The sequence below is a fragment of the Rhynchophorus ferrugineus genome, unplaced genomic scaffold (genome assembly GCF_030347505.1).
Source record: "Rhynchophorus ferrugineus isolate W39M unplaced genomic scaffold, kcgeb_rfMv2 rfM5, whole genome shotgun sequence".
NCBI lineage: Eukaryota > Metazoa > Arthropoda > Insecta > Coleoptera > Curculionidae > Rhynchophorus > Rhynchophorus ferrugineus.
The window spans coordinates 24,559,057-24,582,928 of NW_027472584.1; the positions used below are offsets into that span (position 1 = coordinate 24,559,057).

At 30.0% G+C, this 23,872-nt stretch overlaps 6 protein-coding genes across 16 annotated transcripts; 3 read left to right on the forward strand and 3 right to left on the reverse strand.

Annotated features, from left to right (window-relative positions):
- The first annotated feature begins 474 nt into the window (after positions 1–474).
- On the forward strand, positions 475–2,914 carry LOC143197718 (uncharacterized). The gene is made up of 4 exons (XM_076406344.1): positions 475–662; positions 1,995–2,169; positions 2,268–2,562; positions 2,626–2,914. The coding sequence occupies exons 1-4, from the start codon at positions 602–604 to the stop codon at positions 2,812–2,814; spliced, it is 720 nt and encodes a 239-aa protein (XP_076262459.1). The 5' UTR covers positions 475–601; the 3' UTR covers positions 2,815–2,914.
- A 1,022-nt stretch (positions 2,915–3,936) lies between these two features.
- LOC143197723 (uncharacterized) lies at positions 3,937–5,266 on the reverse strand. Its single transcript, XM_076406359.1, has 5 exons — positions 5,075–5,266; positions 4,789–5,025; positions 4,537–4,733; positions 4,240–4,478; positions 3,937–4,174 (listed from the first exon to the last, which is right to left on the reverse strand). The coding sequence occupies exons 1-5, from the start codon at positions 5,127–5,129 to the stop codon at positions 4,081–4,083; spliced, it is 822 nt and encodes a 273-aa protein (XP_076262474.1). The 5' UTR covers positions 5,130–5,266; the 3' UTR covers positions 3,937–4,080.
- A 328-nt stretch (positions 5,267–5,594) lies between these two features.
- On the reverse strand, positions 5,595–8,825 carry scramb1 (phospholipid scramblase 1). 5 transcript variants are annotated; one of them, XM_076406357.1, is made up of 7 exons: positions 8,787–8,825; positions 8,110–8,208; positions 7,850–8,050; positions 6,968–7,075; positions 6,695–6,912; positions 5,927–6,253; positions 5,595–5,869 (listed from the first exon to the last, which is right to left on the reverse strand). In XM_076406357.1, exons 2-7 carry the CDS (start codon positions 8,162–8,164, stop codon positions 5,834–5,836), a joined length of 945 nt encoding a protein of 314 aa, XP_076262472.1. In that variant the 5' UTR covers positions 8,165–8,208; positions 8,787–8,825; the 3' UTR covers positions 5,595–5,833. The 5 variants fall into 5 exon arrangements, with proteins under 5 accessions (XP_076262472.1, XP_076262473.1, XP_076262470.1 ...); XM_076406358.1 differs by lacking the exon at positions 8,787–8,825 and adding an exon at positions 8,534–8,652; XM_076406355.1 differs by lacking the exon at positions 8,787–8,825 and adding an exon at positions 8,398–8,508.
- On the forward strand, positions 8,659–15,941 carry ewg (DNA-binding protein Ewg). Of its 7 annotated transcripts, none has more exons than XM_076406347.1 (11): positions 8,684–8,824; positions 9,827–10,065; positions 10,120–10,244; positions 10,297–10,722; positions 10,785–10,913; positions 11,762–11,929; positions 12,351–12,491; positions 12,545–12,698; positions 12,790–12,837; positions 12,918–13,048; positions 13,790–15,941. In XM_076406347.1, the coding sequence occupies exons 2-11, from the start codon at positions 9,870–9,872 to the stop codon at positions 13,991–13,993; spliced, it is 1,722 nt and encodes a 573-aa protein (XP_076262462.1). In that variant the 5' UTR covers positions 8,684–8,824; positions 9,827–9,869; the 3' UTR covers positions 13,994–15,941. The 7 variants fall into 7 exon arrangements, with proteins under 7 accessions (XP_076262465.1, XP_076262467.1, XP_076262462.1 ...); XM_076406346.1 differs by lacking the exon at positions 8,684–8,824 and adding an exon at positions 8,861–9,085; XM_076406348.1 differs by lacking the exon at positions 8,684–8,824 and adding an exon at positions 8,861–9,085 and having other exon boundaries at positions 12,918–13,042.
- A 1,014-nt stretch (positions 15,942–16,955) lies between these two features.
- Positions 16,956–19,837, forward strand: LOC143197724 (glutathione-specific gamma-glutamylcyclotransferase 1). Its single transcript, XM_076406361.1, has 6 exons — positions 16,956–16,984; positions 17,043–17,345; positions 17,678–17,713; positions 17,794–17,914; positions 17,974–18,182; positions 19,514–19,837. The coding sequence occupies exons 2-6, from the start codon at positions 17,148–17,150 to the stop codon at positions 19,712–19,714; spliced, it is 765 nt and encodes a 254-aa protein (XP_076262476.1). The 5' UTR covers positions 16,956–16,984; positions 17,043–17,147; the 3' UTR covers positions 19,715–19,837.
- A 335-nt stretch (positions 19,838–20,172) lies between these two features.
- Positions 20,173–23,062, reverse strand: Serpin5 (serpin peptidase inhibitor 5). The gene is made up of 8 exons (XM_076406353.1): positions 22,802–23,062; positions 22,619–22,749; positions 22,383–22,559; positions 22,102–22,318; positions 21,826–22,037; positions 20,718–20,903; positions 20,507–20,660; positions 20,173–20,450 (listed from the first exon to the last, which is right to left on the reverse strand). Exons 1-8 carry the CDS (start codon positions 22,821–22,823, stop codon positions 20,272–20,274), a joined length of 1,278 nt encoding a protein of 425 aa, XP_076262468.1. The 5' UTR covers positions 22,824–23,062; the 3' UTR covers positions 20,173–20,271.
- Between the last annotated feature and the right edge of the window lie 810 nt (positions 23,063–23,872).

A 23,872-nucleotide genomic window follows, 5' to 3' on the forward strand; every position in this document is an offset into this window, starting at 1 on the left:
AACAGCTTTTATTGAAACTTTCTAAAGCAATGGTAGGTATCGGGTAGGTTCTCTATTAAATTGTATTATTAAAATGCACTCTATACACGTTTATATCAAACACTACGTGTATTATTCAGCGGAAGAAGATTATATGAAGATTATCTCATAGCAAAATTAACGTTTTAGTTCAAATCATTTTGGCATTGGCGTATCACTGAAGACTACAAAAATGAATACCTAGAAGCTATATTAAAATGTATATAATGAAAGCAACATTTAACAAAACAAAACACAGATGAGGTACATGGGCTTTAAATGAATATACAACCAACTGATTTCAAACAAAACAGCTATAGTAAAATATTGACCTCGATGACCTCCAAAACACATCGAACAACTACGTAACTTATTAAAAAACCGTTAGAAAGACATGTTTTAGTTAAAAAAAAAGTTTATAAGTATCGGGTAGCCAGTTTGATAACCCAGAAAATTCGTTTGAGTTGAAAAAAGCGGGATATGTGGTACGCTACTGCCTTGGTAAGAATACCTGAATAAAACCAAGCAGCTTTGGCAAATTTAAATCATTCATAAGCTTATATTCAGAGAAATAATAGTGAATATGAAAATATTGTTGTTTGTTGTTGTGTTAGCGTTTACAGACGCATCTCCAGGCTACTCAGGTAAATATTTTCGCAACTGTAATTTAATCTACACACACACCTGTTATAAAATATCAACTATGCCGGATTATTTACCAGTTTGTTGTTGCTTAATAGCTCAATTATTATGTATCCTCAGAGAAAATATAATTTCCACAAGCAAATCTAACCGCAGCTTACTATTGTGTATGTTATTTATTTGATCGTTGCGGAAAATCCAAACAATATAACCCTGAAATTACGAAACATAATAATGACACATACGGATGAACTAAGATTACATTTTTACATAAAAACCTTCATATGTCAAGGATTACCTCTCAATAATTCCTTTAAAATTATTTTTACCTTAACCTTGATCATAATTAGTATTTGTCCCATTTAATTAATTAGAAACAAATTTGCATTTATATACTTTTATCCCAGTTAGAAATGTTGGAAGAAAATATTTATTTTAATTAATGAAAAAAACAAGTTTCGTATTTAAAATATAAATGAACATTCTTCCATATTTGATCACGTTCATCTGAATATCAACCCACAGTAAGTTTCTTATACCACTGATTTTAATGGCATATTAAAATCCATTTTTTACTTGACATTTATTTTCTAAGCCTTTTTATCTTGCATAAATTTCTGTATAAAAATTAATAAAACCCGTTATTCAGTTTTATTCTAAGTGATAAAAAAATGCCATAATTTTTTGTAAGAATTTTAATCTGTTAAGTTATATGTTTAACTTTAAAATTATATATAACTCGCCTATATTCGGTATATTCTCTGAACTGTTCGGTTCCATATACCTGAAGACAGTGTAGACAATAAGCAACACAATATACATCTAGACTTTTTTGGTAAAATTTTTATTGTTTCGATTGTTAATATAATTATCATTACATACTAATGAATATTTAATTTTACACTAAATATGAAAATAAACATCTATTTTTACAACTACATTTTATTATAATTAATATTTATAATTTCTCAAACTGCATTTATTAAATTGCATTTAATGGCGAAACTAAATTAACGTAATATTTTTGCTAAATAAAGTTCTATTTATTTTCGTTGTTGACTGTTCTTGCAGAAGTAATAAATCCAATTTGTGTTACTCTATATAGCTGAAAATATTAAATTCATAAAATAGAAATGCATGAGATTTGCGGTGATTTGGGAGACCAGATGTTGTAGGGGCATATTTAATTAAAGGTCAATTAAATAGGGGTTGTGTAATAACTTTATCCCTCTTAGATAATCCTGTCTTTAAATGATATAAAATTGATTGAAGAAGTATTTTGATCTGTAATAATTGTTTGTATAATATATATTAAAATTATATGTCCCTGTTAGGTTCTAGTGGAAATGATATTAACCAAGGAAATTCCGGAGGATATGGATACTCAGGAAGCTTCTCAGGTACAGGAGTGCCTAATTTTGCATTTCCCGCATTTCCCCCATTTGATTTCTCCGTATTTAGCAACTACATATTCAATTTGAATAAATACAATCAAGAATTCTTAAACCAGTAAGTTCGAAGTATAAAATACTAATTGATAATGAAAATTATATATTTTAAAGTATAATAGGAATATTTTAACATGGCTTTTTATATATTTTTTCAAGTATACAAAAATTAGCTCAAGGACAAGCAGGTGCCGGCTATGCTCCAGGATTTAGTGGAAGTTCCTCCGGAAGCAACGGTGCTTTCGCTGGAGGATTCGGCAGTGGATTTGCTGCACCTGATATTGGAAATCGTGGCGGATTTGTAGGAGGATATGGTGGCGGTTTTACCGGACCAGACGGACAAAGCTTCACATTCTCAGGTCCTATTGGAGGAGATGGCGGTGCTGCTTTTGCTAGTGGTTCTATTGGGCCTGGTGGCACTTCACAATCAGCTTCAGTGTATCCAGAAAATCCGGTAATTTTTTTTGTATTGAAACGAATTGAATTTTTTATTAACGGAAACATTTTCATATTATAGAGTGCTCCTAATGTAAATACACGCTTTGGGGCATCAAGTGATGGCAATGGCAATGGATTCAAAAGTGTTTTCACCTCAAGTAAAAGTGTAACTACAAACGTGGACGGAAAACCCCAAACATTCCGTGAAGCATCAACAACCGTTAATGATAATGGAAAAGTTACCACCTATACAGCTCATAATCCATAAAGAGATATTTCGCAAAATAATGTCAATTTATTATTATATATTTAATATATGTGATGTTACTTATTTACAAGAAATGATAAATATACTTAATATATTGTAATTAGTTGTGTATAATTTCTAATACCTTCAAATAGCAAAAAGAATCACTCCACAGTCACTAATTCTATTTTTTTAAACCAAAAACTGAAATTATATATTTTACGAAGATTCAGTCAACAGAGCTTATCTGAACATTTCTTTCAAGAAGGCAAAATAAGTCTGGTATAGTGCGTTTAATCTAACGATATAATATCATTTTTTTAAGATTATTCAGTCAGGAAAAAGGGTATATCTGAAATCTTCCTTCAAACATATATAGTGAGTTTCATCTAAAATTTTCACATTATTTTTTTAAGAGCGTTCAGTCAGGAAACAGGGTATATCTGCAATATTCCTTCAAAAAGCCAAAATAAATCGGATATAGTGCGTTTCACCTAACGTTGTTAATTTTTTTTAAATTAATTCGGTCAGACAACATGGTATATCTGAAATATTCCTTCAAAAAGGCTAAATGAATCTGATATAGTTCGTTTCACCTAACATTATCACTTTATTTTTTTAAGAGCACTCAGTCAGGATACAGGGTATATCTGAAATCTTCCTTCAAAAAGGCAAAATATATCTGATATAGTGCGTTTCACATAACATTATAAGTATATTTTCTAAGAGCATTCAGTCAGGAAACAGGGTATATCTGAAATCTTCCTTCAAAAAGGCAAAATATATCTGATATAGTGCGTTTCACCTAACATTATCCCTTTATTTTTTAAGAGCGCTCAGTCAGGATACAAGGTATATCTCAAGTCTTCCTTCAAAAAAGCAAAATAAATGTAATAGAGTGCATCTCACCTAACGTTGTATCATTATTTTTTAAGAGCATTCACTATGGAAACAGAGTATATCCGAACATGCTTTGAGAAACATCATGACAAAAAGGTTTATTAATAAAGAAAAACAATAATTAGTAATATAATTTTATTAGGTATAGCAATATTACAAATTAACACAAATCAATTAACATTTTAAGTTTTGAAGAAAAATAATTAATATTGCACTAGTTAATTAATTATTACATCACCATAATTAATTATTTCTATATAAAATGTATAATTTAGTATTTTAGATATAAAATAATTATTTTACATATAAAATAGCCAAATGAAATTACACAAAAACATTTAAAATTGACATTATTGTATTACACATCTACCACTGTTACTTATATTATTATAAAGGAGCCAATTTATCATCAATAGAAGTTCTGGACTTCAACTTTGTTGACTGCTCTTCACAGGTGCATTTAGAATTCGTAGCATGTGGCCTAATTACATAAATTATAAATATCATTAATAACAACCATATTCTTAATAATTATACTTAACTTACCCAAAGTGATTATCAAATCCATATTTGTTTGGTCTGTATCTAGGTCTCCATTGGCTTCTACTAATACCATTAAAAGCCACAGGGTTGTGAGGCAACGTCTTAGGATACGGCAACGATTGTGGTGGTGGTGCTTCGCCAAAATAATGTCGATTATATGTATGTTCAAAGTGAGGAAGAGGCTGCTCCAAATCATTACCACTAAATCGCCCTGGCACTCTTTGAGGAGTATTGTCATAAATCTGAAAATTATACATGTGTACAAAATGTTTCTAAAATATGTTAACCGTAATGAGTTACCATAGGTCTAAAGCGATTAAAGTGAGGCTGGAAATAGTAATTTCCATCTCTACGATTTGGCAAGATCGGAACTTTTTTATATGTAAAATCAGTATCAGTATGACGTATGCTATCATCTCTGGATATCATCTCATTCTCTAAATAACTGGCAGAACTTCTAAACTGTTCTTCGTTTCTTGTCTCGTCCAATTGCGAACCTTTAAAGATTATGTATGAGAATTGTATAAATATGTTGATTATATAGTACGTTACCCCTAAAACCAACTAAAATTGGCACATCTGATGTACTTTTTTCGGATGATTCAGTTCTATTGGGATAAACTTTAGTTTTCACATGAACTAACACCTCAGTTTGTATCGAATGTGAATTATCTGTGGAATTACAACCACCGGTATTACAGAGGAATCTTAACTTCGTCACATCTGGTTGATCATTTACAGTCTTTCCATCTTCAAAATCGAGCTTATCCGATATCGGTTTCTGTTTACCTATAAAACGAATCACAACCTATCTTACCAAACCATATAAGAAACTTACTTGAACCCTGTAAACAGAACAGGATAAACAATATTCGAAGTTTTTGATTAGCCATTGAATCAGCATGCAGCGTTAAGAGGAATAAGTGAAAATGATATAATCACGCTAAGACAAGATGAGTTAGCGTGTTTCTCGTTTCCTGAGATTAACATTTTTTTCCCTACCTTTAGGTGATCTCCTTCGTCAGAATCAAGGTTTTTTTAATTATAATTGGGCAATTTTTGCAATTTGCCCGCGGGGCTTTTATTTTAAATGAACTGTCATAACACTACGTCAATATTTGAAAAAATCCAGGATACACCTTATTTCCTTTACCTGATTAATAAACCGGTCGTAGCCAAAAAAAAAACATTTTTTACCTTATATTACTTAACAACAAATTACGTAACTGGGTGGTGAACCGACAGTTAACCGAACAATTACTAATTTGGAATATTTACTTGCGACGAACGTATTAATACATCGTCTTATTAACCATTCAAATCAAAGAACTTGCGTTAGAAAAAATAATAGAGTTAAATAACTTCAACAATAAACTTTATTAAATATTTGTGCGATACAAACCTTAAAATATCCACTATATAAGTCATATTTAGTTTAACTACATACGCGAAAGATTTGGCATTTTAAATATCCATAGAAAAAAATATACAAAAAATATCAAAATAAAAACAAAATGCTTATATTGAACAAGTTAATAAACACATAAATAGAGCAATTCGAGAATGATTAATATCATATGAATAGTATATAGAGATTTTAAACTTCTTTGGCTTTTTCAAAGAACATTGCATCCTAAAAAAAATAAAATGTTATTACTTTATAGATATAAATAAACAATGGCCTAATTACAATGAGAAAACAAGCTCCCAACATCACAGCTTTCATTCGAGCATCTAAATCCATGGGAAAAGTGATGCCAAAATAATCAGTGTCCGTAAATGCTTCTCGGATCATACCTGACCACTGTTTCGATATTTTACCAACTTGTACACTACCATCTGATGACATAATTTTAAATTCGACATCTCCACAAATACTCATTGTACAAAATGGGCCTTCCACGCGTAAAACTGTATCACCACTAGCATTTTTTATAGCAAAACTAGGGCAAAATATGCTCCATTCTTGCTCCACTGTACCAACAATTGTTCCTGGGGGAGCGGAAACCTCCATACTCTACAATTAAATTGATTTTAATATAAAATCTTGGGCTAGCTTTCGCGAAATCAGGGATACCCATTCATGATTAAATAATTCAAAAAACAAGGCTCTGTTACAGTGTAAACAAACGCTAAAAAACAATTCAATTGATATCAATATCAAATGTCAACTTGTGTCAAGAATCAGAGATCAAGAGTCTATTAAAAAAAGTACTCGAACTAGATTGTAATATAATGCATTTCACCTGAAATACTAGAAGTGCATCTCAAATTCAAATCTTTTTGGGTGTTTGCTTTCATTTCCAAGAGCCAAAGCCAATTTCAAAAGTTTCTATCAAATTAAAATTATAGATACTGAAAAAACTTCAATATACGAGATTGAAATATGAAATACTAAAAAATGAAATGAAGTATGTTTCTGTACATGTGAGGTAAAAAATTAATTAATTGTTAATACCTGAAGACAACAAGGGAAGCAGCAACTATCACATGCCAAAGGACGATGCAAATGTATAACTTCATTTTGGTAGTTATCTAAAATTTTCATATCAAAAGGCCTGAGTGGTCCACAACAATTTCTGGTAAGACAATCGGATTCTTCTGCTGCATAATAAACTTTTTGTCCTAGACTATTTTTAACTGTAAACTTATTTTTTGTCTCAAACCCAGTAAGTGCTAAAAAACAAATACTAATATATAATACATAATATAAAAATAATATTAGTATTACCTTCCATTACTTCAACTTTTTGGTGAACTAGTAACTGATCAATCATAGTAAGGTACTCCAATCCTGGTGGACAATTGGGTATACCTTGCGGCATACTCATCCATCCTCCTGTAAAATAATAAAATTTAGAATTGATAACATTTATTAAAAAAATACAATAAAAATAAAACAAACCTCTGCTCTTCCTCAGTAAAAAATCTGAAATAACCATTCTTCTTTGGAGACTTTTTAATTTTGAAAAAATTCTTAAACTTTCTAAGTATAGTAGACTTTTTAGAATTATGCCACAATTTCTTTAGCTCAGGCATGACAGAAAATCTTGAAGTGATAAACACAAGGGCATCAGCTTACTAAATATATTTTGTCTTTATCAGCATACATCTGAGGTTATTTTCTTAACAAACATTAAAAAGTTCACTCTATCTCTGATAAAAGAACAAAACAATACACTAAAAGTAATGCAATACAAAAAACCTTATTACTGTAGACTGATTGTATGGAAAAATATAACCACTGTACAAGGAAGACAATCATTAAATTAATTGAAAGATAGCAGCAAAGCTGATGTGACTGTAAACATATTAAAATGGTAAATATTAGAGTTTCTATTGTTACTTTAAACCAATACCAAAACTTATCTTTTCAGAAATAAAATCACTCTTATCAGAAGTACCTATTACAATAATGTTTGCAACAATAAACAATTTAAGTTAAGAAAAGCAGTTATTATGTCAGGGTAAAACCTACCATATAAATATAACTAGATTAGTATGAACTATGAACTCACTGCATCTTAACGCTTAAAAGGCTGATCTAACCTTAATAAGCTTATTCATCAGTAAAAACTACAGAGGACCAGAACAAAAGTCTAATTAAATTTACCTGGTGCTCCAACAGGACCAGTTGGTCCAGGCTGATTTATTACTGGGCCCATTTGAGGAGGTCCACTATATGGACCTGCAGGACCATAAGAATATGGTGGTGGAGGCAACCCTGGTTGTCCAGGAATAAACCCTGGGGAAGGACCATATCCAGGCACATTAGGAGTTGTAAAGCCTGGATTAGGCGCCGGAGGATATTGAGCTAAAATAATGCCATTTACATACTAAATTAATATAGAATTATGATAACATTTAACTCACAATTATAAGGTGTTGGATAAGAAGGTGGTTTCCCTTGAGGTGGAGGGTAAGCCATTATTGGAGATAATCACAGTCTGTTTACAATGAAAAAAATAAAATCTACAAAAAAAATCCAATTAATGTAATGTATGAATAATGAGTAACACACATCCCCACTATAGAAATCATGAAATATTACCTAACGTCTATATTTAGACCCTTCAACAATTATATTATTGAGACACCGTAAACATAATATAAATATAAAATATACTCACTGATCCAAATTAAAATTGGCTATAAACATACCCCTTTAAAACATATTTAAAGACATATTTATTTTCATCCTTTCAAAATGAAGATAGCTACATTTTCTATAATATTTACTCTATTGGCATTTAACTTGATCATGACCTAGTTCTTTTATTTTAACACACATACTTACTCTTGAAAAGAACCCCTTGTTTTTATTTTGTATTGTCTAATTTTCTATATTTAATATTTCGATCATATGAACCAATAATATATCGATAACACAGTTTCCTGTAATATTAGTTGGGCTACCCGTACAAAGATGGCACCACCAATTAAAAACAATTCATAAATGAAATACTACTAAGAATTACAACATGAATGGTACAGTGTGGTGTTTGTGAAGGGTTTGTGTTACTTTTTGTTAATATGCTTGAATTTCCAACCTTCAAAAACGGCTCTTTATATACCAAAACAACGTAAGGTACGTATGAAACAAATCAAAAATAAACAATAATGCGCAAACTCGCGTAATATGGCTCCGAATCAAAATCCAACGCCAAGTTCGATCAATATTATATGCGATGTGACGTAAATGGAACGCCATGGCGTTCACTAAATATTTACTTATGTAAAAAATGTTTTTTAAAGTGGTCTAACAGTGTTAAGTGTTATATTTTGTGGAATTTTCGGAAATCTGCGCTAAGAAACCTTATTTTCCATTAAATGTATCCGATTCACGCAGGTGCGTACGCAGCCGTAGTAATAATTTTAACTGAGCCTGCTCCATTGTTGTTGGTCAAGACAGGGGTACTTTAAAGAAAACGTGTTATTTATGCCTATGTTTTCAATCTCTCGAACTTTCAAACATTATAAAGCCATAAAGCTAAACATCACTATCCGTCATACATGCTGTATCTAACAGTTAAACGTTTAAATTTCGTTTTAAATGTCATTTTAAGATGTTCTACTACCTTCCATTATCTCTCGCGCCAAAGCATCTTTTTGTGCGCACATACTGTGTCTGTTGCATGTGCATGCGTTAAAAAATACGATTCAAAAACAAAATTTTATTTTCCAAATATCAAACGAAATATTTGAATTTCAACAAAAATTGAATATAAAATGGATGATTTAAATATAATGCTTCTATACAGAAAGTATCGATTTTTATGACAGTGAATAGTATAAATCCCGGTGTTTTAATCTTACAGTACAAGATGACTCATTTAAATAAAAATATATTAAAATTGCATATATATACATGTCTTGTATGATTTTTTGCTATTTTAATATACATTAAATCTCAAAAAAATAAATTGTTAGGTTATATCGTGTTACAGTTGTATCATTTATCTAATTGTAAAACTGTATTAAATAAAAACATGTGTAATAACTGGTGTTTTTTTGAGGAACATTTGTTCCTTATAAAAATTAAAGGTTTCATATGTTATCCCAATGTAAATCACGCTGATAATTTTTATAGGGACTCCCTTCAATGGTTAGGTTAAAGCTCTTTCGAATCTAATATGAACACAAATGGAAGTTCAAGCAATGGAGCTGACCAGATTACCATGGTGGTGGGATCTCCCACAGCAATGTCTGGACAGTCAGAAGATGATGATGATCAGTGTTCATCATCTCCGGGCTCAACTTATGAAAGTAATACAGATCTCATGGCAGCTGCCATGGGGGATGAAGTTACAGCACAATTGGCGGCCGCAGGTAATGTAAAAATTATGAGTTTCTAGTATTGTTTTAAGGCATTAATAATTGTAGGTCCTGTTGGTGTTGCGGCGGCAGCAGCCATCGTGTCATCAAAAAAGAGAAAGAGACCACATACGTTTGAAACAAACCCATCCATAAGGAAACGCCAACAAAATAGATTGCTACGAAAATTAAGAGTAGGATTTAATATATTGTTCAATACATTTGTTTTATATAACTGTGTTTTAGCAAACTATTGATGAATTTGCAACGAGGGTAGGTCAGCAAGCTATAGTTTTAGTAGCAACTCCAGGAAAACCAAACACAAGTTATAAAGTGTTTGGAGCAAAACCCCTCGAAGATGTGATCAAAAATTTAAAATCTACAATTATGGAAGAACTTGAGAATGCTCTAGCAAATCAAGCACCTCCACCGATTCAAGAAGATCCAACATTATTTGAATTACCCCCCTTAATAATAGATGGTATTCCAACACCAGTAGAAAAAATGACTCAAGCTCAGTTACGCGCTTTTATTCCTTTAATGTTAAAATATTCGACTGGTAGAGGCAAACCAGGATGGGGCAAGGAGTCAACTAGGCCTCCTTGGTGGCCTAAGGAACTTCCTTGGGCCAATGTCCGAATGGATGCTAGAAGCGAAGATGAAAAACAGAAGGTGGTATATTGGATTTGCTTAATAAAATTGTTTTTAAAATATACTGCTTTTTCTTAAAATAGATATCTTGGACTCATGCTTTAAGACAAATAGTAATAAATTGTTATAAATTTCATGGCCGTGAAGATCTTTTACCAGCTTTTACAGAGGAAGATGAAAAAGCCAATGCGACTGCAACATCAAACGCAAATGTAAGTTATTAAAAAATAAAACCCTGATATTATATTGGGCCAGGGTGATATTAGTAGAACAAAACAGCATAACATTAACATAGGCCTGTCTAGATATATACGTACATATAGTAAAACTTCCCAAGCTTGAGAGACTTCCCAGTTTTTAAAAGTAGCTCGTTCAATGTTTTTCATTAATCTTACTTACTTTTACTAATCTTACTTTTCCTATCTTATTAGATAATGTTGTGTTTTGACATAACATACATTTACATAGACAGAAAACTCATTGGAAGCGATGTTATCCCCTTTGTGGTAGTACATTTTAATTACGCTTTTGTGCTTTCTTTCAATGTGGCTAGGAAAAGGGTATAACAGGGGAATAGAATTTTTCATCTATGGTGGACTTCACCGGCGAAAATCTGAAATTATCTTCAAAAAATTAGAAAAACCACTTTAACATCGTAAATAACTTAAATCGACATTTCAAATAATCAAAGATGATATTTTCTAACTATAACAGAAATTAAAAACTTACTAGGTTTCTTAAAATCATCACAGAAAACACTTTCACTGTCACAAAATACAAAAAACACACATATAGGGGACATTTTGCGGACTAAATAACGCCGCGCAAGTAGAATCGCCAAAATATGGCGCAACTATGACTTTAAGGTTAACCAACCGGCCAGCAGATGGCTCTGTATACTCAAAAGTTGAGTGCCATTTCAACGGCGTCACTTAAGTTGGGGAGTTTTGCGATATACTTTGTAAAATTGTGTTATTAATAAGTTATCATATATGATATAAAAAACTGCAATAAAGATGGGCTTCCTAAATAGTGCCTTTATAAATTTAATATTTTTCAGTGTAATTCAGTTGGCGTCTTAAAAATGCACTCTTCAGGTGTGCCCACTCATAAAATACAGATCCAAGCTAATGGGTCCCCACAGATAATCGCGGCCTCACCTGAAGGCATGTCGGGATCATCAACTCAGGTTTGCCTCGACCCTGGAGGCTATAGCTCAGATGTGGACGTGTGTAAATTTTAATACACTTTCCGTGTTGCCTGTATTTTTAGTTGCACCGTATTTCACGAAAGACACGTCATCTCAAATAATTTATGGCTTGATGTGTCTTTTTAATTGATTCAGTTTTTAATCCTTGTCATTGATCGTAAAGCTGTTTCCTGCTTTTTTTTTTAACCCCAGTGGAGTACAAAATTAATTGTGATTCATCGATAACAAGGCTTAAAGACATCGTTGAAAAGTCTATATATTTTTTTCGTTTATTTTCTTTTTAATTTAAAGTAGTCCACATTATGATTTCGTTAAATAGTATTTCTTATTGTAGTGCCCAAATAGCTTGGTTTTGTTTTTTTACCATTAATTTTTTTATATGTACTCATGAAGTGATAATTATGCGATTGGTTTATTTCATGACATTATTTTATTATAGATTACGACGCAATATGCTCCTACAGTATTGCACACAATTACAAATCCAGACGGTACAGTCAGTATTGTACAAGTAGATCCTAATAATCCCATTATAACATTACCGGATGGCACTACAGCACATGTGCAAGGAATGGCAACAGTAAGAATAATAATTCGCAAGTTTTGTTCCATATATCAAACATTTTTTTATAGTTACAGTCAGGAAATGGGGAAGGTACGCCTGTTCACACCATCCAAGCTATTAGTGAAGGTGGTTCACAAGGCGAAGTTGTAGACCTTAATTCTGTTACAGAAGCCACACTTAATTCTGATGGTCAACTAATTCTGACAGCGGATGATGGTCATGGTAATGCATAATTAATATTAAAACTTATTTAAATTAAAGAATACTGTATTTTTTAATGAGTAATATAACATTTTAAATCTATTTTTTGTAGCACTAAACACTGAAGGTCAAATCATATTAACGGGTGAAGATGGACAAGGTATGTAGTTCTCATGTACTCTTAAACTTTATTTATATAGCAGTTAAACAAAATTAATTTAAAAAAAATATCTTTCACAGTGAGCGGGGTGATAACTGTTCCAGTGTCTGCATCAATGTATCAAACAATGGTAGCCAACATCCAACAACTCCATACAAATAGTGATGGAACTGTTTGTGTTACACCTGTTGTTCAAGTACCAAAGGTAAAGGTAAATTGTCGTGTTTTGGTTTGTTTTTATTTTTATTATTATTATTATTATTATTATTATTATTATTATTATTTCTGTGGGGAATTTAATATTATTTATTGCATCAAGTTAAGTTGAACAAGAGTAGTATATATAAATATTGTATTTATGCTTTATTATCTATGCTCATTATAAAATGAATATTCTTCCAGCATTCTCGATTGCATAATTTCAATTGTTTTAGAAAGTATTTTAGTGTTTAATTGGATGGCAAGTTCATTATCATAAGTTTAATTGCATTATTTGAACAGCTACTCTTGTATTATGTAGCTATTTTCTGTGTTTGGTTAGAAATTATTAGTAAATATTGCTTCATCTTCTAAGTTGTATGAGGGTCTCTAATTTGGGAATATTTTACATTATCATACATAACTGAGTGCCTTGGTGTCATATAATCTTCATAACGAAATTCGTATTAATAATCTTTCCAGATTTACATTTTTTTATTATTTCTATTTTATACTAAATAGCGAATTACATGTTGCAATCAAGATATCTATGACACGCTCTCATTTATCTAAAATTCAATCATAATGGGAAAACAACTATCGCATATAAATGTCAGTTTCTAATAAATTGAAGGAATATTAATTTAAAGATTAATCAGAGACCCTGGGGAGGGTGTGATACATTTTTAAAACTTATAAAGTCAACATAACGTCAATGAGAAGACTTTCAAGAAATTTGTTTGGGATGTTTTAGGTTGAACCTAATAATGGAGACAATATGGAAACGCTGACAGTAACACCGAGTGGTCTGAATACACATACAATGATGATACAAGGATCAGGAGGTGACGCACCACAAGTATTACAAGTTTTATCATTAAAAGACGCAACTGTGTTAACAAAGGCAATGCAAGGTATTACCGATGTTAAAACAGAGGAAACTATCATAAGTGAATAATTTGTAATTTTTTGTTTGTGTTGCACATAATTGTACATAGAATATTATAGCGTAATTTTTTCATAGCATGACTGGCATGTACATCTGAAGTATTTGGGAATTTAAAATATTTAATGGTGAAATGATTTATCATAAAATATTCTAATATTATCCTCTGGGGAATACTGGGTGATACCATGCTGTGGATCAAAAAAAAAACTTTGATTTGTAAAAAGCGTTTTTAGTAAAGTCTGCGGTTGAGAATGTATTCAATCGAGCGATACAACATTTCAACGGTAGTGCTTATTCTTGAGCTGATATCTTTTACCCAAAGTAAATTTCAAATATATCTCATATAAAGTAAAAAAGTCTATTTTTACACTTGTATGTTAATAGATGTATTTACAAATTTGTTTCTTCAGTACAAAACTTGTAAAAATATGTAATAGTAATATTTTGAATTTACTTTGGATACGGTATCTTTGTTAATTGGTAAATGTTTAAGGAGGTAGGGAACTAATCGATTTTATTATTTTTTTACAAAAACATCTAGATAATGAAAATATGTAATATTAATAAGAATATTCCACGCATTTCACCACCTTTAAAATATTCAAATTGATTGAAGAATTATTTCTTATTACGAAGGAATCTATTTTTAGTTACAGGCTCCTGATGTCAAGAGAGAATTACGATATAAAACAAAAATATCTGTTAAATTTATTCCGCCACACTGTTAATTTGTTATTTTATTTTTACGTGTATGACTCACAATAGAGCATTAAATCTAGATAGCAATACCAATTTTTGCTATATTTGAATACATTTGTCCAATGATTGATTGAAAACTGAGACAAAGTATCACTTTATTGAGCGTTGTTGATTATTTTAAAGATTAGGTTGTTAACTTTGTTTAGTATAATATAATAATTATATTATAATTTGATTTCACGCAGAACAAAAACTGGTTATTTACTAGTGTTACTTTCTCTTATATTAAATGACAACTGTAAATAATTATTTATTTTATTATTTTTATATCAAGGTATTAGATGAAGTTACTACCGTCTTAATATTAATTTTGTTCGTAATTCATCTTGGGTCATTTGAGTCTGCTGTATCAATTCAGAGTTTGAAATTTATTTTGTTGTTACCGATCTTTGTTATAGCATATTATTTTGTTAACACCGTATAATAAATCCATATTATTATTTCCTTAATAGTATGTTTTTATTGTTTCTAATGGCATGTATAATAAATTTATTTTCAGCTTAATTAAAATAATTATTTAATAATTAACACCTAAAGCTGGGGTTAATATCCGGTTGCTTCTTTTCTTAAATTTGAACGTGTGTTTATCCGCCAATCATTTATTTTTTTCCAAAGAAGCTAAATATTTCCAATAAGTTATTGTAAACCTGTGTATATAATGTGTGTGGTTAGTGAGTTAATTGTAGTAGGAAACAAATTAGAATTTTTTACATTCTGATTATTTGAAGGAAATGTTGGAAAGGAAAATATATTTTTCACGTTTGTCTTATAGAAGAAAGGAATGCCAAAGATTAGGGTTACTTGTAGGATTCAAGTAAACACATTTTAGGACGAATGTATTATATTTTTTTGTTCTGCAAAAGCAGCATTGTTAGGTATGTGTTGATGTTCAGTGTTGATAGGAATGAAACTGCCACTTTGCACCATCAAAGTCCAAAAATACCAAATTTTCTAACGATTGTATAATACAGAGTTTTAATTTTTATTTCTTTATAAATTATATCGGGAATCAAATTTCTTTTTATTTTATAAGTAAAGTGTCATGGTCCTAAAGATCTTTATTTCATGTAAAGACTATATCTAAGACTAGATAGTAGGTCATTCAAAATGTATATCAAAAATATCCAATGGTCAGTGGAATTTATTGTTTTTATTTTTTATTGTGAAATTAGAATGTAAATAAATGTGTATCAATTTGTTTATGATCTATCCTTTCTACCTTATTACAAAATTCATTGTATTTAAACCCATTATCAAAACCAAATTAACTGATGGGATCCCAATATTTAATCATTGATAAGATATGTGGATAAATATGATTGAAATTCATCAATAAACTGAATGAAAATTAAATTTAAAACTTATCGAGATTAAACTCCCTACAGAATTACAAGTACTGATCATATAACTTAACGCTTACAGTGTATTTTATCTGAACATACCTTGAAATATATAAATATGGCAAATTCATCTCAAAACTGTTTAAGCCTTGACCTAAAAAACAAAAAAGATAACTGAAACATACAAGCGGTAGTTCTCTGAAATGGGTATAAAAGACCTCACTTGTACGATTTTTTAAAATGAAAATCTAAAATACTGAAGATATCGATCAAACACCACACAAACTGAGAATATTTGTATAATGATAAATAAATTCATACATTTCTTTAGTCTGTAATTAACCCAAATATATTAATTATCATTTATATTCACTAATTTGTTCTGTGATACATTTTTAGATGGTATAAACAAGAGCACTGATTCTATACTCGGAATGAAAAATAAAAATAGTTGATGCGAGACAACAACGATTATAAAGCAACTATATACGAGCTGTTTATGTTGTGGAAGCTCTCAAGTAGTTTAAATTAACTGTCGAAAATAGTGAAACTGATGCTCTGGGTAGATATATATGAAATTATATAGGTATTTCTAAAAGTATGGTAAAAATCAACAACACTGAATGAAGTGAAATGAAATTATATAGTACAATGATACCATTAATTTCATGAAGAAAATTTTAAAAAATAAATAAATTTTCTAACAAAAAGTCGTATATAACTGTACACTTGTATTTTACTTTCACTTTTGATGAACACTGACAACCCTGTTCACCAAGAAGTAAAACGTGAAGTGAATTATAAAATAACCTTATAAGTTAAAACGGAACAAATGTATTGAGTTATATACCATGAAATTATATCCACTTCCTTCGTCAGTTTAATAGTGTTATGGAGTTTGGTAGGTTTACTTATCTGTTTGCCCTCGTATAGGACAAAATTAACCGTACATGTCGTAGGAGTTTTACGGGGGACAAGTTCATTGAAATAATCGTGTTAGTTGCGTCAGGAACAAAATCACTCGGTCTCAAAGCGGTTTACGGAGGTGCACTGTTCATCGCTTAATGGATCATATGGCGGAACCCGCGATTTTAGATGACCAAGTTTCCGAAAATGAAACTAAAAATTTGTTGGTTTTCGCGTATGGTTCTTTGTGTTGGAAACCCGGTTTTACCTTTAACAAGGCCGTACTGGGCCGCGTCAAAGGCTACAAAAGAATGTTTTGGCAAGGCAACACTACCCATAGAGGAACCGAAGAAAAGGTAAATATTAAATACATTTCTATATTAATCATTTATTATAATTACCCACAAATTTATTAGACAATTAGTTAAAATCGCTCAGTTAATATTTATTTTTGAGTAGGTTTTACTACATTTTAGTGATAGTTTCGATTAAGTAAATGTTTGCACGAAAATAGTATATTAAATCTAAATTTTAAAATTTTTATTTTTTGGGATCAGCGCCAAAACTAACCTTTGACCAATAACATTTGTATTATCGTCTATATAAAAGGGATTATCAAACAATTGTGTGTTCTTAATACAATCATAGCGAGACAAGGATGTAACAAAATATTTATAATTTGTTTCAGCCTGGCCGAGTCGCTACGCTAATTGAAGACAGTGAAGTAAGTCACATTATTTGTTTTAATTTAAAACACATCGATTTTTTTAAAGATCTAAAAATAATTGGTAATTTCATTTTTAGGCAGAAGTATATGGTGTAGCATATTCTGTGCAGGGTGAGACAGCTCTATCGTATTTATCACAACGGGAATGTGAGCAAGGTGGCTATATATCAAAATTTACGGATTTTCACTCAAGTAGCGGTAAGAAAACTAAACTCAGTACGAAAACTGATTTTCTAATATTCCAATTGTGTTTACAGGGCAAACACTTACAGTACTGCTATATATAGCGACGCCAAAAAATCCTCTATGGCTTGGAGATGCTAACGTAGAAGAAATCGCTCATCAAATAACAGATTGTCAAGGACCAAGCGGACATAACGTTGAATATTTAATACGTTTGGCAAACTTTACACGTAAATTCTTTCCGCATCATTATGACCACCACCTGTATAGTTTAGAAGAAAAAGTAAGTAAACTAAACCGGACTATCTGAATGCCTAAGCTAATTTTGGTTTTAAATTTTTAAAAAAACTTAAGTATATTTACATTTTCTCCCGTTTATGAGTATATATTTGAGGGCAAGCAAAATTTATCAGAAGTAACTTATCACTTGGAACCAAACAATATTTTATGGGGATTTTACATATAAAAATATAGGATTAACAAATGTAACTATTATTGTCTGTACCGTGTTAATGACATTGATAATATAAATGTTTTTAAAAGTACATCATCAATTATTATTGATACTTTATTTCTTAATTCTGTTAGAATTTTATGAAATTCTAAAATGGGAAATATGTTGTATTATGATTGATATCTACACAATTAATAACAAGTAGTATTAGTGATATTTATTTACCATATTAGTAATAAATATTATTTTCCTATACTAATTGAATTAAAGTTCTATTATTACTTTCGCCTGTTATAATATTAAATTTCCAGGGATATAAATATTTTTGATATTGAAAGAACCCCATTATTTTTTATTATAGTAATTGATTAGACTATGCAGTTTGAAATTGATACCCAAACAATAAACCTCTGTATTAGTCGCTTTACAGTTTTTTAACATTTGGAATATTGAAAAATAATTATTATTTATATTTATGAGAGAGACATTGGGATATAAAAATTTTTATTCTTGGCAAGGCCCCTTAATTTTTATTAGATTTATGACTATTATACTATTGATAAGGATAAAATAGTTCTTTGTACTATTTTTAAAAGTTGGCTTTATTATTATTTATATTTACCAGTAATTTGGAGTATAAATATTTTTGACATTGACAAGAATAGAAATAGATAAATTTCTACAATAGACATAATTCTCTATTGCATCTTATAACTTCGTCTTTAGTATTAGAAAAAAAAACGGATAACATATTCTTAGCATTCTCAATTAATATTACAGATTAAGGTTGATTCATATGAATAAAATCAATTTAATTGTTTATTTTAAAAGTTACTCATTAGAAGTTTTCCTGTCTTGCGTGATTTATAAGGAATCGCCTTTTTCATAATAATAAATATTGGTTTTTCCTTGGAAAATAAATGGATATAGCAATTGTAGTTTTAATTATATTAATAAAACTAACCGACCTCATTTTGTATTCAGATCGGCAATGATCTATTCATAAATATTATCATTAATTTGTAATACTTGATATTTTGTATGGGTATCCAGCGCGAATATGTTATAAGCGATCATTATTAAACAGATAACAGATAAGACTGAAAGTAAATAAATAACTATTGACTAACAGCCGTGATTTAACTAAAATAACTTTCCAGGTATTAGCTATCATCGAAATAAACAAGTTAAACTTGGAAAAGTTAATGGGATTTGGCGAAGGATGTATAGCTTTCAGGCGAAAAACGGATTCAAGAGAATCTAGCCCTGAAACCATACGTCGTAGAAACGAGGAGCGTGTGGAGACATTCGAACACACTGCCAGAGTTCCTGGAAAGAAACTACGCTGTCTGAACATCTAATAGTATTTTATTTACTGAAATATTGTGATAACCTATTTTTATAATTTATATTGTATGACGTGTATATTATTGATTTTTTTTATTTATTGTAGATATTTTATTAAAACCATTATCATTTTTTAAGTTTCTTTATTAATGTGTCTACAGCGTCATAAAAATAGTGATGAAGTTACAGTTTAACTACAATTACAATTTTACAGTTTAAAATATGTAATAAGGCTGTGAAAAAATGTTGAGATTATTTTTCTTTCATTTAAAAGACGTAAGAAAATAAGTAAATTGGCCATAAAAAATGTACTTTCGTCAGCCTTCCAGGTTTAGGTTAAGAAATCGTAATTGCGATTCAGACATTTATATATGTTTTTGGCAATTTATCAATCATTTCACCTAATTTGATTCTATTTTTAAGTATATTCCGTTTTTTTTTATATTTATAGATATTCTGACAAAATACTACATTGTATGTTAAGTTGTATATTTTATAATAAAACTACATTATAAAATTATAGAGTAGATTTTGTGATATTCGAGGTAGAGCTGAGAATGTCTCATTAGTTTTATGTTAGATTATCGTCGTCCTTTTGGATCGGTTTTAGTTCCAGATCTTGAAGTAACGGATTTTCCACTTTACCGACGTAAAACACGACGCCCTCTTTGTCTTCTTGTATAAAAAATAAAAATGGTTGTGTGGCGTTAAAAGTGTCCGATAACCCGATTTTGTTTCCTATTATCACATCTGCGTGAAAAAAAAATTATTAGTTATATTATAATTTAAAAAAAATTAATACGGACCTGTTGCAGCGTATGCTATACTACCTTCCTCGTCAATTTCGATACCTGTTGTTTGTAATATGTCGTTTATGACAATTTTGCGTAACACGGTTGTATTACCTTTGGCAATTTTTGGAAAACTAGCGGTATTTTGGAACATCGTACGAAAACCAAACTATAATAAAAACTTTTTTAACAAAAAGCATTTCATCACAACATCAAACCTACTTACATATTTCAACACGCTAGAATAACTAGATTTAAAACGGAATTTGAATTTTGGAATTGACACTTGTATTAGTTTTTTATTCAATGAATACAACTCTCGATGAAGATCAGCCAAATTAATTCGCCTGATTAAATCGGGTAAACCACCTTTCGATAAAGGTAACACGATGAACATCGAAAAGTCGCTATTCTAAAATTAAAACTTACAGTTATTAATTAGTAAATATTGGCGAATGCGCTTCGCATTCGCCAAAACTTAGAGTACATTATTATATATTCGACAGTAATACACTATATAATCAACTTATTAGATCATATAATCCACATTAAGTTAAAGAAAACAGGTTAAGATTCCAAAAGTTGTTATTATCTCAATTAAAATCTCATTTAATTAAATGTTACATCGTACAAAATGTTGGTGAATGCGGCGACTTTTTTTAATCCAACAATAAGATGATACAACAACCGCAATATGAAAATCTGCAAGTACTTTATTTTTGCGGTTTGTTTTATACAATGCTGCTATTGTATTAATGACACGACCTATTCCTTAAAAGTAATGATAAACCTCAAACGATAACCAGTCTAAATTAGTGAAATATTTTCGACCTTGTTTATAACGAACGTGTTTCTACAAATTTCATCAAAAATAAGTCCCAGAAATTTTGAGATAAAATTCTAGTATTTTGAGATATCCATTATTACTTATTAGAAAAATTGCAAAACTGTTTAGGAACTGTATTTTATGTTTTTAAAATATAGTTATGAGAATAAATTAATTCTAATATAGGTTTGTTTAACGCTTAACTTTTTCGTACAATTTATATAGATAGTTTCTAACATAGTGGAATTTTTATTTTGAAATTTATGATAGTAAAAAATAAAAATTTAATAATTCGAATTTTAATCTAAACAATAGCCTTAAGTCAATTTTTGGTAATTCCAGACAAATACGTGCTATTACACATAAATCAGGAAACTAAATTTAGATAAAAGTTTTATGTTTAAATCATCAGCAACAAAATCCACATAAACATTTAAGTAAATGAGCTGATTGTTGATAATAATTGATTATTCAAATAAATTCTATAACGGTAATTACATCAACTTACCTTATATGGTAACCGCAATATTTTTGCATCTAAAAGTGTAGATTCATAATAGTAAAATTGTTCAGTGACTGACATAAATGGAATATAAATAGATTGTTCTGGTGTAATATAAAACTTATCAATATGTGTATTTTCTTTAGGAAAATGGTGTTTCCATAAGCCTTTAAAATAAACAGCATTAGCCAGTAGCATTGTCATATCTTTTATGGAATCTGAAATAAAAATATATATTTATATGACAATAAACAAATAACAATTAATATATATAGTTCATACCTGAATCAATCAGATGGGGTACCAACCCAAAAGTTGCTTGACTGGCCCAGCTATTGATTTCATCACTAGCTGTTACAGTATCGGAAAAATTTGTTCCTACAACATCAGTATAGTAGTAGGTTTTAATCAGATCGGCATAATTGTCTTTAGGTTCTATTTCATTGTCAAGAAATAAGTTTGTACTAATTTTAAGAACATTATCACTATTTGCACTTCTCTAAAAAGATACATTTTTAAAAAATAACTTATTATTAAATAGTAGAGTATTTATTAGTATTTACTTGAAGGGAATTAAGAGATTCTTTGAATTGTTCACGAACAGTAGATTTTTTTGAAAATTTTAAACCTTGTTCAAATTCTCTTTGGGTAGAACCACTAGATCCTTCATATAAAATAGCTAGAACTAATCTTAAGCTAAGTGGTGATATTAAAACGTTAGAAGACTGATTGGCCAAAACCTTGAACATACAGAATGTGTTTATTATAATTTTTTTGTAAAATATGTTTGTTGTTATACCTTTAAGAGTTTCCAATCAAAGGAATCCGACCATTGTATACTAGGATAATAACTATCTGAGTATTCTTGCGTAATATCAACATTATAATTAGTTGGCACTGTTTGTGAAGTTACAAAACTAATAAAAATGGCTAAAACAATTCACTAATTAAAATTCCAAATTTCGATTATTCTTAACCTTACCAAGCGCGAAATACAGCAACATTCTGTAAACAGTTCACATTGGTACTAAGTCGTTGGTTTTGTGGTTTTTTGATAAGTCGGCTATAAGAGATGTGAAAAATCCAGTTAGTCAAGGTCCGGTTTACGTACAACGCAAAGTACGGGGATCCTCCAAACAGTGAAAATCCAAACCGATTAGCATTTACTTCTAGTGTCATGTTCATTTGCTACGTATTAAACAAAATCGCAAGATCCCAAAACAATTTGCAACTGCTAGATGTATTTTCGTGTCGGTTAAGCTTTGTATTATTTTTATTGTTGTTTAGCTATATGTTGTCAGAGTCCTCTATAGGAAAGTATCATACACCAAGTACAGATAATTATATCGCATTTAGATTTACGACGGCTAGATGGCAGCGGTGTATCATTTTTGATAATGGTACATTTTTAAAATTCTATATGAAAGAAATTAAACATACTTTAAAAAAATCTGCGTTTTTGTGTGACCTTTCATGTTACAATATATGTCATTGACCAGCTCAACCTTAAATAAATCTTGAGGTGAAAAAGCAAAAGTAACGACTACTTAAGTATTTATTTCAATAAACTGTCGATAGCATTTATTTATAGAAAAATATTTTCCAGTGCTATATACGATTATTCGTTTAAAGATTAACATTTATTTTAACATAAGGCTGATGATTCCACGTTACAATTTATGTATTTGTTGCTTGTTGTTTGTTATTATTTTTAAATAGTTTTTAACGATAATTTAGCGAGGAAACATAATTGATAATGGCACACACCATGCAATAAATATTGCAAAAAAATATACAACAGGTTCGGTTTAATTGATTTTTGTTACTGTTATTTAGGTTACATTTCTATTGACCCGATAAGCAATATTTCTGAACATTATTTGGTATCAAATTGCACGAGCTCTTCGTTCCTTGTTGATAAGTTTAAAATTCGCCTCTTATCGTTTTGCCACACGACTTAAATTAGTGGTTTATAAAACAGAAGATAGTGAACTATGCTTGATTTATTGCCGTCACAAGCAAATTCTTATAATATCATGGGTATGATATCATT

Excerpts from the sequence above, each read along its gene's own strand:
- LOC143197718 (XM_076406344.1), top strand. The coding sequence starts at position 602 with ATGAAAATATTGTTGTTTGTTGTTGTGTTAGCGTTTACAGACGCATCT. Across the intron at positions 2,170-2,267 it reads AATCAAGAATTCTTAAACCA|TATACAAAAATTAGCTCAAG; the intron begins GTAAGTTCGAAG and ends TATTTTTTCAAG. Across the intron at positions 2,563-2,625 it reads CAGTGTATCCAGAAAATCCG|AGTGCTCCTAATGTAAATAC; the intron begins GTAATTTTTTTT and ends TTCATATTATAG.
- LOC143197723 (XM_076406359.1), bottom strand. The coding sequence starts at position 5,129 with ATGGCTAATCAAAAACTTCGAATATTGTTTATCCTGTTCTGTTTACAG. Across the intron at positions 5,026-5,074 it reads GTTCTGTTTACAGGGTTCAA|GTAAACAGAAACCGATATCG; the intron begins GTAAGTTTCTTA and ends TTCGTTTTATAG. Across the intron at positions 4,734-4,788 it reads AATTTTAGTTGGTTTTAGGG|GTTCGCAATTGGACGAGACA; the intron begins GTAACGTACTAT and ends TAATCTTTAAAG.
- scramb1 (XM_076406357.1), bottom strand. The coding sequence starts at position 8,164 with ATGGCTTACCCTCCACCTCAAGGGAAACCACCTTCTTATCCAACACCT. Across the intron at positions 6,254-6,694 it reads GCTTCCCTTGTTGTCTTCAG|AGTATGGAGGTTTCCGCTCC; the intron begins GTATTAACAATT and ends ATTTAATTGTAG. Across the intron at positions 5,870-5,926 it reads TGGGAGCTTGTTTTCTCATT|GATGCAATGTTCTTTGAAAA; the intron begins GTAATTAGGCCA and ends TATTTTTTTTAG.
- ewg (XM_076406347.1), top strand. The coding sequence starts at position 9,870 with ATGAACACAAATGGAAGTTCAAGCAATGGAGCTGACCAGATTACCATG. Across the intron at positions 12,699-12,789 it reads GACAGCGGATGATGGTCATG|CACTAAACACTGAAGGTCAA; the intron begins GTAATGCATAAT and ends TATTTTTTGTAG. Across the intron at positions 12,838-12,917 it reads AACGGGTGAAGATGGACAAG|TGAGCGGGGTGATAACTGTT; the intron begins GTATGTAGTTCT and ends TATCTTTCACAG.
- LOC143197724 (XM_076406361.1), top strand. The coding sequence starts at position 17,148 with ATGGATCATATGGCGGAACCCGCGATTTTAGATGACCAAGTTTCCGAA. Across the intron at positions 17,346-17,677 it reads ATAGAGGAACCGAAGAAAAG|CCTGGCCGAGTCGCTACGCT; the intron begins GTAAATATTAAA and ends AATTTGTTTCAG. Across the intron at positions 17,915-17,973 it reads GGATTTTCACTCAAGTAGCG|GGCAAACACTTACAGTACTG; the intron begins GTAAGAAAACTA and ends TTGTGTTTACAG.
- Serpin5 (XM_076406353.1), bottom strand. The coding sequence starts at position 22,823 with ATGTTGCTGTATTTCGCGCTTG. Across the intron at positions 22,750-22,801 it reads GTTGCTGTATTTCGCGCTTG|CCATTTTTATTAGTTTTGTA; the intron begins GTAAGGTTAAGA and ends GAATTGTTTTAG. Across the intron at positions 20,661-20,717 it reads ATTCTAGCGTGTTGAAATAT|TTTGGTTTTCGTACGATGTT; the intron begins GTAAGTAGGTTT and ends TTTTTATTATAG.